The sequence below is a fragment of the Myotis myotis genome, unplaced genomic scaffold (assembly GCF_014108235.1).
Source record: "Myotis myotis isolate mMyoMyo1 unplaced genomic scaffold, mMyoMyo1.p scaffold_m19_p_21, whole genome shotgun sequence".
Lineage (NCBI taxonomy): Eukaryota > Metazoa > Chordata > Mammalia > Chiroptera > Vespertilionidae > Myotis > Myotis myotis.
Genome location: NW_023416326.1, coordinates 10,717,082 through 10,732,355, shown reverse-complemented (window position 1 = coordinate 10,732,355; position 15,274 = coordinate 10,717,082). Strand labels below are relative to the sequence as shown.

General features: G+C 36.3%; 1 protein-coding gene across 4 annotated transcripts in view; it reads left to right on the top strand.

Annotated features, from left to right (window-relative positions):
• Window positions 1-15,274, top strand: part of BRINP3 (BMP/retinoic acid inducible neural specific 3) — a 161,580-nt gene that overhangs the window by 11,022 nt on the left and 135,284 nt on the right. For 3 of the 4 annotated variants that reach the window (XM_036355209.1, XM_036355210.1, XM_036355211.1), the window contains exon 2: window positions 4,211-4,496. In XM_036355209.1, the coding sequence (XP_036211102.1) occupies window positions 4,261-4,496 (236 nt within the window). In that variant the 5' untranslated portion in view covers window positions 4,211-4,260. Of the gene's footprint in view, window positions 1-4,210; window positions 4,497-15,274 lie in introns of those variants that run through there. The other variant, XM_036355212.1, reaches the window with a different exon arrangement.

Sequence of the window (15,274 nt, the reverse complement as noted above, 5' to 3'; positions counted from 1 at the left end):
TCATTCTATGAATCTGTTAGTAATGCATTACTTTTGTACTTTTTTTTTTTTTTTTTTTAAAAAGAACTGAGCTGCCTTGTTTTAAATTACATTCTATAGGTTAAGACTGGCCTTAGAAGTGAAGCTCTCTAGTCATTTAGCTGCTAAACCTGTATTCCAGAAGGCCTTTCTGGTTATTTATTTTAGCTGATCAGGCAATACCGAGCCTCTGAATTACAGCTTTAAGTGGTTTCCATCTTAATGAGGGTTTCTTATTCCTCTGAGGAGGATATACTGCGGAGGGAACTAATCTCAGGCTTGATCCTGCCAATACAATCTTGTCCTACCGATAAAGGGGAAGTTAAGTGCTACTACCTAATGGCAGAGCTGATTAGGAAAAATTAAGAGAAGGGGAGCTCCGTTCCTCAGTTCTGTCCCTCACATCGGGGAAATTGCTCGTAAAAATCTCCAAACTTAGCTGGTTTGGCTCAGTGGATAGAGCGTTGGCCCATGGACTGAAGGATCCCGGGTTCTATTCTGGTCAAGGGCATGTACCTCGGTTGCAGGCTCAATCCCCGGCCCTGGTTGGGGATGCAAGGTGCAGGAAGCAACCAATTGATAAGTCTCTCTCTAATCACTGTTTCTCTCTCTCTCTCTCTCTCTCTCTCTCTCTCTCTCTCTCTCTTCCCCTCCTTTCCACTCTCTCTAAAATTAAATGAAAAAATATTCTCAATTGAAGATTAATTTTAAAAAAAGGGGGGGGGATAGCCCAACTCAGAGTCACCTGGGTTCTCTTTACCATTTAAATACAAACTATCACAGTGTTTCAACTTATGGGGTCATATCACAAAATACCTTGGTAAGGTTCAAATCGTACTTATTTCCAGTTCATAAGGAAAGTGGTCAGAGACTGAAGCATAAAGTTCAGATGCAGGATGTTTTGCATAGTATGTTTAGATTTACAAGATCTAATTTTAAAGTAAAATATGAGGAATGCTTCAAAAACCTTATTTGTAACTATGACTACCTTTGACTACCAAAACAGTGAAACAAAAGACAGTTTAAAATAAATATGAAAATAATTTGCATACAGGAATGGAATGGAAATAGTATTAACAGACTTGAATGTTAGACGCAAAACCATAAAAATCCTGGACGAAAACGTAGGCAGGACGTTTCTCAGAGCAATATTTTTTTCTGTAATATATCACGTTGGGCAAGGGAAAACAATAAGGAGTTTCCTCAAAAAATTAAACATGGAACTGCTGTATGACCCAGCGCTTCCACTTCTGGGAACATATTCAGAAAAACCCGAAACACTAATTCGAAAGAATAAATGCACCCCTATGTTCACGGCAGTGTTATTTACAGCCCAGGTTTGGAGGCAACCCAAGTGCCCATCAGTAAATAAGTGGATAAAAAAGCTGTGGTACATTTCACACTGGAAACTGACCTGGCCATTAACATGAGGACATCTTCCCAGCGTGGATGGCCCCGAAGAGCATGATGCTAAGTGAAAAAAGTCAGTCAGAGGAAGACAAGTACCATATGAGTTCTCTCATATGTGGAATCTTATGAACAACAAAAAAGGCAGATAAAATAGAAATAGACTCATAGATACAGAGAAAAGACTCACAGCTATCAGAGGGGAGTTGGATAGGGGCAGAGGGAAAAAGGCGAAGGGATTAAGCAAAAACAACAACCACCAACCTCATAGACACAAGACAACCTTATGGTGATTACCAGTTGGAAAGGAAGGTAGGGGCAGGTAAAAGAGGGTAAAGGTAGGATCAGTGGAGAGAGAGACTTGACTTGCTGTGGTGAATACACAGTACACTATGCGAATGATGTATTGCAGAATTGCACACCTGACACCTATGTAATTTTGCTAACAAATGTCGCCCCAATACATTCAATAAAAAATAAATAAGTGAATAAATAAATAACTAGAACACACACACAACAACAACAACAACAAAACCATAAAGATAAACCTAATGTTAACACCTTTAGGTAGTTTCCCCAAACGTATTTTAAGAAAATCACTCCATCTTCCTATGTGTTAAGATGAGGAAACGAGGACCCCGAAACCTCTTCAGCACGTTTGGTGAAGGAAAGAATTAAAACAGTGGTCTGGGAAATTATATATGGAAAAATTGCAGAATTTAGTCTAGGCCTCTCGTTCCCCACTTTTTCTGTAATGCTCTGTGTCTTACAAACTCATGTGCTTGAGCAGGGTTGTGTTCAATTTAATGATTTAAACTCAAGGAGTTAGGTGTATAATTATGATTTTGCACCAGTAGGAAACATGCTTTGAAACATTCCTAACGTCTCGACCACATACGAGGCCCTATTCTTGCTGCTTCACATAAGAAAATATAACATTTTTTGTCACAGTGATTAAATGGTGCGAGTTTGAATATATTTGATCAGCAGAATAAAAATGTGTGTTTAACAAAGATAGGAAATATTTGTTAGTCACAGGGGGATTATACTGTTCCTTTATGCATAATAATAATAATAATTCTTAGTTTATGAATGTAAGTGAAATGCATTGATATTACGAAAAATGCCATAGCTCCCACATAAGAAAAATACTATGTAAAAATATCTATTTGCTCCATCAGAATTGGAAATTATGAGTTGAGTCATTTGACAGTGCTCCATTTGGACAAATAATTGATAGAGACCCAGCACCTCCCAACTCCTATTTCAAAATGTTTCTATTATGTGATTTTTTAATGATAAATCATTTTAAAAATGTATTCACTTGGAAGGCTTCCTAAGTTGTTTACAATGATGACCACAGTGAAATAGCTCATGTGATTGGGGCAACTTATATTGTGTGTGGGTATTAGCCCTTTCAATTGAGTGGTGGGTAAGACTGTGGATATCATGACCTTGGCCATTCACATTGTATTTCTGTCTTGACATTCTTTATAGTTGCAAAATTATTGCTGTATACCTCTCATCAATAAATAGTTTAGGATTAAATTATGAATTATAGGGCTATAACTAGAAAGCAAATTAAAGCCATCAATTGCCTTATCCAAACACCAGAGAAATATGACAGCTATAATTAAAATATTTACCTAATACTGGGCATTTTGATTGCTTTCTAAAGAGATTTTGCTGACTAGGAAATTTTCACAACCCAAACTTTCTCATTAGTAGAATTTACAAACTGCTCAGTTCTGCGTGCTATAAATAATAATGTTGGAAAAATTGGTGAAGAGAGAAAGTAGACTTGAATTCAGATTATTTGTCGGATTTTTTGTGTGTGGTGTCTAGATGTTGCATCAGCTGCTTCATGTAAAGTTGCTTTGCTCTGCCACCCTGGGATCACGCCTCTTGTTACTTTATTTTTGAATGTTCCTAAAATTAATACATATGGTTTCACAGTTTACATATAATCTGCATTGTCTTAGGTACTGTGTGTATGTGAACTTTGTAGGTATGCCTACTTATCTCATGAATAATACATAGAGGCACAGTGAAAACTTTTAAAGATCCTAAACATAATATAACTATGATTCTGTTTAAATAGTCAGAAAGGGTTGTTTCTAATAGGATAATGGGAAAAATAGCTGAGCCAACACACACCTCTACTCTCCCCCCTCCATACACCCCTCCATTCCTTTATTTATCTATATAGAGAGATAGACAGATAGACACACACATATATAAACATATATAAACATTTATTTATTTATTCCTAAACCCATAGTTTTAGTCCATCCAATTTCATCCATGTTACGAAAATAACTACCTAAATATCTTTAATTCATTTGCAAGAATTGTCCTAACATAACTAAATAATCAAGTACACTTAGCATTAAAATTTATAACAAATTATAATATAATTAAACATTCATTATTTATAAAGTGCTCAATGTTATAAAACATTTATAAGCAGAAAAAATAATAAAAGAATTGTGAGTCCGGATTTTTCCTTGTGGCTTTGTAGGGCTTCACCATCTACTGAAGACACCGGCATGAGGAGCCCTTTGTGACTTGTGCCTTCCTTCCCAACACACTCACAGGGACAGGGGTGCGACAGGGGCACAGCTGTGACAGATCACAGTCATTTGAGTTTCCTCGGTCGCTTTTGCAATGGTCCAGTTTAAAGCAATGCTATTAGATTTTTTTTTAAATGCATCAGCCTCCTCCACAGCTTCATGCTGGAAAGCACGCTGTGGGCGCTCACTGATGGCCTGTGTGTTTCCTCTAGGTGTTGAGGGCAAGCTAAGAGGATGAAGGCGCCAAGTGCCCAGAGGAAGCATGATATGGCGCAGCGGAGCCGGTGCTGAAGTGCTCTCTCTGATGGCTCTATGGGAGTGGATAGCCCTGAGTCTGCATTGCTGGGTGTTCGCCGTTGCTGCCGTCTCCGACCAGCATGCCACAAGCCCCTTCGACTGGCTCCTGTATGACAAGGGACCCTTCCATCGCTCACAGGAATACACTGATTTTGTGGACCGAAGCCGGCAGGGATTTAGCACAAGATACAAGATATACAGGTACTGGGGGCCAAGGGCAGGCCGGTGCAGAGCTCTCTGCCTGGGAGGCTGTATGTGAATGGGTTTCTCTAAGGGAGAGTTTCCGAGGGGAGCGGGTTGTCATCAGGAGGGTTCTTATTTACCATTCACCTCTGTGATGTTTTTGTGTTATTTAAACATACACTGAGTGGCCAGATGATTATGACCACCCCATCAGTACCTCATTGACACTTCCAACAATACTGAATATTGAAAACTTCCTAAGGAAATGCGCTCAAGGTTTTATTATTATTATTATTTACATAACTAATTCACTTCATTGTACTGATGGGGTGGTTGTAATCATCTGGCCACTCAGTGTATTTCTCATCGACGTAACGTATTCCAGGAAAACGTGATAACGGTGACCCCTTGTGGGTCCCTTTCAGATCCTAGAATCCTTCTGTGCCTTCAGGTCAATGCCAGTGAACTTGGAGGCTGAGTTCATCATCGTAAACACTGTTCAGTGAATTTTCTCCAATGGTGTTTTCCTTTCTACTTATGCTACGCTGTGTGGTTATATTTCTGAGCTTCAATGGAAATGGTGTCTTGTACTAGTCATTGAGAAGTTGAGTCCATTCATACTATGGCAATGGTGGAAATGGCAATGGTGCAGAAGGAAAAAGATAAACAGGACATGATAGCAAAGGCCGAGAAAGAAGAAGGGATTGAGATGTATGGCCTTTAGCTTTTACTGCTCTTCAGTGTTTAACTCTATAAATAGTTACACAAAAGAAGCTGTATGTGAATTCCAACAGACTTCCTGCCCCCGAGCCCAATGAACCCATTAAATAGAGGATACGCAAGTGCGCCTGAGTCTGTGCCATAGAGAATGTTTTATGAAAGTTTTGATTGGTTCATTTCTTCGAGATAGAAGCTTATGATTCCCAGTGATTGGTTGAACATTCATAGAGAAGCAAAACTTAGCTTTGCATTTGTGTGTCTATATGTAAATATGTGATATATATGTTTTATTTTATGTTGTATCTGTGCACCAGAGGGCACTGTGCTTCTGGTCTGTATGTGGTCTTTATAGCCTGGGAAATGTATAAATTCTATCAGCAATGGCTACTAGTATTTACCAAACAGACTGAAGGTACTCAACTAGTTCTATGAAGCATCACAGAATTACTGTGTGTGTGTGTGTGTGTGTAGTTAGAAATTCCTAGTCCAGGCAGCCAGAGCATGGTCACGAGTCTACAAAAAAGACTTACTCTATTTTTAAAGGTGAAATGACAAATATTAAAGATGTTCTGAAATGCAATCAGTATAATATGATTCCAGTTGTATTCCTTTTCATGTGTGTGTTGGTTAAGCCTGCTTTCCTTCACAGATGGTGTGAAATGACTTGGGTTGAAGGTGGTGAGAATGCCTTCTATGTCAGCATTCTGCAGGAGGCTTTTAACAGTCTGTCAGTCAAACTGGTGCACGCTTGTCTCCACAATCTATTGGCATCTCTCTCGGGAGGCCGGAGGTGTCTTGTGTGTGGTTGTTGGAGGTTGGCTCATCCGTTGATTGGTTGTGAGTTGCAAACAAGGGTTGGCATGTTTTAGAGGTTCTAGGCTGAATGAATGAGAGGCATCAAAATTGTTTGGATTGCCACAGTGAAAGGTAATGGAAAACAACACCTTGGGGTTGGTTTTCAAGGCTTGTATGTTCCATTTAGAATTCATGGGACTCTGTTCCTAACGACCTTCATTAGTCCTATACTTCTCAACTTTCTGATATCTTTATCTTTGTCGCTTGAATAAGCATGTATGGAAGTTATCTGTTTGTAAACCATGGAATATGATGTCCTTGTCCCCTGCTTGGACCAGACCATAACTTCTATGTGACCTTTGAAACATTGCCTAATGATGCTATCTATGATCATTGGTGGTTGGCATGGAATGAGCAATATAATATATTCATGAGGATTCCTTTTGCCTTGCCACAGTGAGATATTTTGTTTGTCTAACTAGTATTTCCCTGAATTTCAGAGAGTTCTCTTCACCTCTCCCTCCAATATAATGGATCTGAGTCCTTCTGGAGAAGTTAACTTTATTTTTGACATATCAGGACCATCTCAACAACAAGGATTAGAATAGCTTTCTGGTTTCTTTGCTGTTTCATATCTGTGTTCAAAAATAATTATCAGAGACTTTATTGTTCACAAATGTCCAACCTCAAATACGGAATTTGTGATTAATACACAGAGATGGAAAAATCTATATTTTCCCATTTTAATCTCTAGCTTTATCATTTTGAAAGACCACATAATTTCAAAAAGTGATCAGCAAAATTCTACCAGTGCATTTTATTACTGCCATAAGCTACTTCATGCAGGATATGTTGACATAGTTTCTGAAAGGCAGTGGTTATGAATGTAAAACATATTAAGCCTTTTAAGATAATTATGCCAAATATCTTTCAGTTGTCTTTCTTCATCTAGCTCCTTCTCCAGAATCATATTGTACTTTTTACTGCAGATATAGAACAGCAAGATCATAACAACTAAACATAGTAAGATCATGGTCAGAACTTAAAGAAAAAGAAATATTCTTTTCACAAGATGCGTTTTGTCGACTAACAAGGCTTATCTTTGTATTTTTATTTTATTTTATTTTATTTTATTTTATTTTGTTTCCATGTCTATTTATTTTGTCTGATCTCACTTAAATATCACAAAAGTCTTCATGTCAATATCTTTGTATTTTTAAATTAATGAGTGTTATGAAGTACTTTTTAAATTTTGGTCTGAAACTACATTATGACTCAAGAGGTGATTATTTTATGAGTAGGGTCATTGAATTGGAGAATCTACAGTGAGCTTGCTAACACGAAACTGGGTTTTTTGGTTAAATATTAAAAGCTGGGTTTTCAGCTGTCTTTCTCTCTTGGCTAAAGATTGAAAATAGGACCTAAGCAGAGGCGTTTTAAGTGCGTGTTCTCACTTTTGGAAAATAGACTAAGCCTGGAGGAATTATGTCTGCTCTGAAGGCTAGAACAGGAGCACACGGGGCCCTAAATAAATTGAAGCCTTGTGATAGTAGTTACCATATTCTAGAAACACCCTTAGGCAGTATGCTCACCAGCAAATGCATAATCTCTGGCAGGCCTTGGGAACCCTCATCCTTTTCATAACTCGCAGGAGTTCTGGATGAGGGATTCACTTTTAGTAACTCTAACTTCCAATGATCTCGAACCATGGACAAGAATTCTAAAGTCAGAGGGTGGTGAATTGTGTTCCCATAAGAGAAACATTTTACATATGCAGTTCTTCACTTACGATAATACAAAATAATAAAAAGCTTGACCTTGAGTTCTAACATTTTTTTTTTTGCTTAACCACAAGTGCAAGTGAATCACGAGGAACATGGCAATGCTTTTCTTGTAACCTTTCAAAATAATGTAAAGATATGTCAGATTATTGCAACTGACTTGGCTTCCTCAGCAGTTTTTCAAAATGAAGTTTGAGAGTAAGAGACAATTGAAATAAAGGTTGTGCCTTACTGACTTTGTAGTCATCTTCCCTGAAACAACTATATTTACAAAATGCCGTTAAGGACAGGCTGGCCTAGAAAATGATGGACGGACACTTCATATATGACAGGGCCATAATGAAACAGTATATGAGAAAGGGTGAACTTCTCAATAAATGGTTCCGCAATTTGGGTTTTTGTTTGGGAAAAGCAGAAATAGGATTACTTTGTCATACCACCTATACAAAACTGCTTGATATGGAATGAGGATCTAAATAGGAAAGGCAACATATTAAGCTTCTAGAAGAAAACAGAAGGAAATACTTTAATGATGTTGGGATATGTAAGAATTTCTTAAAATACATTAAATATCAAAAAAATAATTAGTTCAGGTATATTAACATTCACACTAGTAACAGAGTGGACAAAATTCCTAGATAGAATGTTAAGTGAAAGGAACACAACACAGGAAAAATTTGCACCCGTGATTCTACCATATGAAGCTCACAGAATAGGTACAATTGAATTATATGGTTTAGAAATATATAACTAAATGTGGTTGTAAAACAAAACAGTCCAAGACATGACCAAAACAAAAGAGAAGATAGAGCTCTTCATAAGAAGTGGAGAAAGATGAGCCACACCAACCAGGGCCAAAATTTTATTTAATTTTATTTCACAATCAAATGTATCTGTGAATTTATACTTTAAATATCTTTTAGCGGGCATTGGAAAAATTTGAAAAATTTCAGTCACGAATGAAATAGAAATAATAATTCAAGGGTTTAAGAATTATGATCAACTTTCAGAAAAGCCAGTTCTTAATGAGAATTGTATATCAGCTCATGATTATAAATAAAAGTCATGCTTTGTAACAACTAATAGAATTTGTAAGTAATAATTTTTAGTCTAACTGCGAATTCATGATTTTTGCTATTAAAATGAGAAAATGAACAGCATTACTAGTCCACAGAATTATTTACAGAAGAGAAAATAACAATTATGATTTTTTGGCATTCAAACAAATAATTTATTTGATTATTTTTCTCACTGTGGTTCCATCTTACCAAGCAGCCTGATTCTTCTCTGTCATTATCTCTGCGATCTTCTTCCAAATACAATTACCCAAATTATCACTATTGTTCTCTTCTGTTATCATGTTCTGGGTCTTCTGAGTTGCTAATGTGTGTGTGTGTGTGTGTGTGTGTGTGTGTGTGTGTGTGTGTCTTTTATTGGACACTATGTCAAAGTTTAAAATCAGAGGAAAAAGAAAATACTAAGTAATAATACCTCTTCATGTTTTTAGGTTTTAGATTTTTTTTTTACTTTCTTTTCCTGTGTGTGTATTGTGTATATTTAAATGGAGTTTTATGAAATAACTAGTCATGTGCATTATATCTCTTGTTGTAAGAAAAGGTCCTAAAAGGATATTCATTATGTTTTTTTGTGTGCCTTAATATAAAATAAATGAATTGCTATGTAATTGCAATACTTAAAATTTCCAGCTTTTAAAGTATGAGTCATAAAATTAAGATTAGGATATTAGCTCTGTTATTTTATGAACCATGTAATGTGAATAATAGTAAAAGATTAGACACCACCTTCAAATTAATCTTTCTAAAGTTAAAGCCAAAATTCATACTTATTATTTATATTTTGTAATAGATTTTATTTATTTAATACCTATTAGACCAAGTAGCAAGTTTAAAAATAGGTTAGATTACTTTTTCTATTAGTTACTGATTTTTTCTTATGTTTTCAATTGGAATCAGAATTCCATAATCTACTATAGGATGCAAGAATTATCCATTAAAATGCATTTGGCCTAGAGAAGGGTCTTACGTGAATTAATTAGTAATATTTATCCATGGAATTTGCCTCTCTGACTGAAGTGATCTACGATGATACATAGATGTCCAACAAATGTTTGTGGAAAAAATTACACAGGCTATATTTATGTATTCTTAATTTTCCTTTCATCTGTTTCTCTAAATATTATAGTAAACAAAGGCAATATAAAAAGTATACTAGTTATTAAACCAGCAAACAGGAAAATATTAATGAACTGTTTCAGTTTAAATGTAAAAGCTGATAACCTTGATTATAGGCAAAGGGGGAAATGTTAAGCTCTTTGGTTACTATTAAAGAATTATTAAAGGTTTCTGAATATTTTAATGATAATCAAGAAACAGAAGGTTTCACAATATTTGAAATTAGTTCACTTATGTACAAGTTTATTGTTAAGGTGCCAATATCCCTATATAGACATATATTCTGCTGACATATGATTCCTTTTTGTCTCCACTTTTTAAAATGTTTTTATTGATTTCAGGGAGAGGAAGGGAGAGGGAGAGAGAGATAGAGACATCGATGAGAGAGAATCACTGATTGACTGCCTCCTGCATGCCCCCCACTGGGGGCGGGGCCCACAACCTGGGCATGAGCCCTGATTGGGATCAAATTAGTGATCGCCTGGTTCATGGGCCAACAGGGCCACTGAGCCACACCGACCTGGCCTCCTCTTTGTTTTAAAAATCTTTTCTCCCTTCTCCTCTCTAATGTGTGAGCTACCTGTTCCCTTCTTCTGTGACGGTTGCATAGCGGCAAAGAGAATGGCCTCACCATGCATGTGCACGTCTCTTTGCTAGCAGACCTTTCCCTGGCTGCTCCCTTAAATAGATAATAGCAGCGAACTAATTAAACTATCTCTCCTTTAGCCTCGAATTAGCAAAGGCCCTGTGTTGCTGTGGCCTTGTGTTCTGACTGTCTTATCTTAAAGAAACACACGACTATTATCCCAAAGCATAATAGAAAAATAGATTTCAACAAATACCCCCAATGAAAATGTATTCAGTATTTGTTCACAAAATGCAATCTTGTGACAATTAACCATTATATGAAAAATAACCTTTGATAGTCATCACTGAATTCATCACACATAAGAATACTTTCCATATTTATTACAAAAATCAATGGGATGATAACTTTCTTTGCAGTTATTTTTTTAGAGGTTTAACTTTTTTGGGGACATAAAATCATATGATTCCCAGGATTAAAAATGCCCTTAAGATTCATCTGTCACCATGGCCAGTGTGGCTCAGTTGGTTGGGCATTGTACTGTGCACCGAAAGGTTGATGGTTCCTATTCAGGTCAGGGCACATGCCTGGGTTACAGGCTAGAACTTAGTAGGGGGCATGCAGGAGGCAACACATCGATATTTTTTTCTCTCTCTCCCTCTCCCTTCCTGTCCGAAATCAATAAAAATAGACTTTAAAAGTAAATAAATAAAAAGTATCAGTCTGGAAACCCCAAGCTCCTTCATGGCCAAATTGGGGACATGAAAAGATTGGAGTTTCTGATGGATTCTTGGTCAACGTGTAATAAATTAAAGCCATCCTGTTCACTTTATGGGTGTGATATGGATTCTGAGTACCACCAATTTTTGAATGACCCAGAAGGGTGGGTGGACGATTTTGAATTCACAAATTGTCAGCTACCTGTTATTGTTCTTAAGGTAATGTACTGTGGAGATCGGAGAAAGAGATCCCAGCATGGCAATGGGATCTTCCATGGTCTCCCCTGGCAGTCAAATGCCATGACTTCCATGTTGTGTTTAAGGTGTACTCTCTGGACTTTAAGTGTGAAAGCCGTGTTTAGTGAGGCATAATCTGACCGGTGTGTGAATGCAAGCAGTAACAAAGTGTGGATAGAAAGCTTCCGTTTTATCGAAATCTGTTGAGATTTACATTTTTGTGATTTGAATTTTTTATTATTTCCAAGGCATCACTCTTGCCATTTGTGTGTGTATCTGTGTCTGAGTGATTGAGCATGTTTTGTGCCTGGGTTCCCCTTTTACTTTCATTACAACCCCCCCCCCCCTTAATAGCATTATTTGGTTCTTATTTTACACTGAAAATGAATGCCCAGTAGAGCTGTAGAGCTCATGGGTATGCAAATTATTTATTTTTCAATTCTTTCAGCAACGCAGATAAGCTTTTGAGTGACATTTTAGAAGAAAATGCATAATATTGCAGATTAATATTCATTTAATTTGCATTAGATAGAAAAACAAATACAGTTATGCAGTAGGAAATTCTTGAAAGGAAAATGGTTTACTTGCAAGATTATGCATATGACTGAATTCATTTTTCTGTAAGATTTTTTTCTCATTTAAAATAAAAGCATCTTTTTCAGTTTAATAATTTGTTAAAATAATTATTTTTAAGCAAGAAGGAATAAAATTTGCAAAATAAAATTTTTATGTGAAAGGAGCTCTTAAACTTGCATGTAACTATTTGAGTGCTTACCTATGCACATACAGTATCACATTCATTTAAAATCAATTAATTAAGCAATAGCCACCCTAAGTGTATTATGTAAACATAATTTCCACTCAAATTTCAGAAATATTTTTGTTGAAGGTTAATAATTTCATGACAATTTGTAAATGTACTGTCTTCTTAGAAATGCGACTCAAACTAACCTGAGGGACGGTACATAATATGTCATAACTTATCTATTTCCTGCGACATTTTAGTAATTATCTAAAGTAATTCTAACAGACATATTACGGTAGTTCTATCGGACATACTACCCAGAAATAAGTTTAATGAGAAAAAAAATCTTGTAAGGTTGTCATCTGAACAGGATAAACATATTTGAGTTGTTTACAGCACCATTAATTTGATTTCTTATAAATTATACAGTGGGATTGAACTGTTTCATTTTATGGATTGGTTTCAACAGCAAGAACCAAACAAACTCCTTGCTTCATAAAGCTAAATGATGGCTTTTTGTCGATACTCCAACATTCCCCACCAAGAAGGAAATGTGGTATGTCATCACTATTTTTGTATCTGATTATCTTTAAATATCATTGAGAATTGGCAATTATCCCTTATTATGGGTGAAATAGCAAAGTCTTGCTAAGAAAAACTCACATATAATACTAAACATTAAATGAAAAGTTATATGCATTTAAAATCTTGATGCTGCTTCCAATGGCCTTATAGGTTAAAGTGTTGCCTTGGTGGTTAAATTTGTCTGTCTTCATTATGAGTGAGCTTGTGAGTTTATAATATATTCATAACTCTATTATATGTAATTATATTGTGAATATAGTCTTTTCCTAAAAACTATCTGTTCCTGACATTTGACTCTTTTCTTTGTCTTTGGGCAACTTTCATGTTTTAATAAGTGGAGGTATGAAACTGAAGGTAATGTTTCCAAAAATTACATATATGATAAAAATTGTGAAAAGAAATATTTGAATGAAAATGTTTAGAGTGGAAAATGGTTTTGCTATTTTATCCTCTCACTCTTGATACTACCTACTGTCTTTCATTCAAGAGTGATCTCTAATACCAAATCTAATGAAATCTTTTCAATTTTGTGACAGTATGGAGGTAGCTAAGTAGCACAATAATTAAAAAGCATGGCTTAGTTTTGAATTATGGTCTTGCCACTTCAATAGCCTGTAACCTTAAACTCACTAATTATATCTGTATCATCGTCTGTAAAATAGAGATAATGATACTATTCACCTTACATTTTTTATGTGAGGATTTAACTAAATAATGCATGTCACTAAAGCACTTAGCGTAGTGCCTGACATAAGCAAGTCATGTTCCTATAATTATGATTATTATTACCATCCTGTCAACATATCATATGCCACTCTTTCCTTATCCCTCTTTGGTCATGTTTTTAATGAGTGTTACTGTTTCTGGAGGCTGTCATTAGATAGGAGATGAATGTTTCTTACAGTTGTGGTCTTGTCGCTGCCTAAAATAGTCCACAGTGCTTCATTACCGGTGAACTGCTTTCGAAACCCTTCTGAGAACTATCCCCGAATTTTAATCCAGAAACATATTGTGCAAAAACGAACACTAGATTTAGAATTGAATTATGGCTATTAAAATATGTATGGATTGCCCGGCCGGCATGGCTCAGTGGTTGAGCATCAACCTATGAACCAGGAGGTTACTGTTCAACTCCAGGTCAGGTCACATGCCCCAGTTGTGGGCTTGAGCCCTAGTAGGGGCCGTGCAGAAGTTAGTGGATCCATGATTCTCATCATTGATGTTTCTCTCTCTCTCTCCCTCTTCCTCTCTGAAGTCAATAAAAATATACCTTAAAAAAGAAAAAAAAAAAGCTCTAGCTGGTTTGGCTCAGTGGATAGAGCATTGGCCTGTGAAATGAAGGGTCCCGGGTTCGATTTCGGTCAAGGGCACATGCCTGGCTTGTGGGCTCGATTCCCAGTAGGGGGCATGCAGGAGGCAGCCAATCAATGATTCTCTCTCATCATTGATGTTTCTATCTCTCTCTCTCCCTCTCCCTTCCTCTCTGAAATCAATAAATATAAAAATATTTTTTTTAAAAAATAAAAAATGTATGTATTTGTAATAGGCTAGTTTATCGCTCTAAAAAGCAGTTTTCTGAGGAAGTTGGAACAGATCAAGGTGTCTCAGAATTCTACAAATACATTATTCCACATGGTTTCCACTTTCTGTTGACATTTTGATGATAACTTGAAGAAATCCATGCAAAGATATTTAATAATGGTGAATATTATCCTCTATGTTCAGATGTATATTTTCATGCCTATTTGCACATGAGAGAATACATATAAACTTTTAGAATCCTCAGACGGCATTGTAATATTGAACAAATGCGTGCTTCTCCATTTTTGAAACTGCGCATTCTACATATCAACGAATAAGTGCAGTACTGACACTGTATTTAAATTTTTTGCTGATTAAAAATAAAATGCTGGGCTTTTCATTATTTATTGGCTTTTCATGAGAGTCACATTTATCGGCTTCCTGTTGAAATGGTTACTGTTAGAGAGGAGGATTTTATTGCAGTGATTTGGTTTGAGCCATTTACCTTTCAGAAAGGCACAAATCAACATTGTTTGGGTCTAATGGTTATTGATTTGGAAGTAATTCTAACAAGGATAGTTCTTTAAGGTCAAGCCAAGGTTTTGCCAACTTAGCTGTTGAAGGAGTCCCATGTTGCCTGAGCCCTTTTTTATGGGATCCGTTTTATTTGATTTGACTTACAGTTCACATTTCCAGGATGAGGGGTGGAGCACTAGCCTTTTTTTTTTTGATAATGTGCACTACTGCCATGGTATGTTGCTGCTGACTCATAATAGAAGGGCTTGCCATTGCACGTTAAGAACTTAGATTTCTTCTAACCGACTACTTTCACACTCACTTTCCCAGCGTTGACACTCTCTCAACGTTTGTCATTATTGAAATAAATTGGTCCCTGGAGATTGAAGCTCTAAGAGC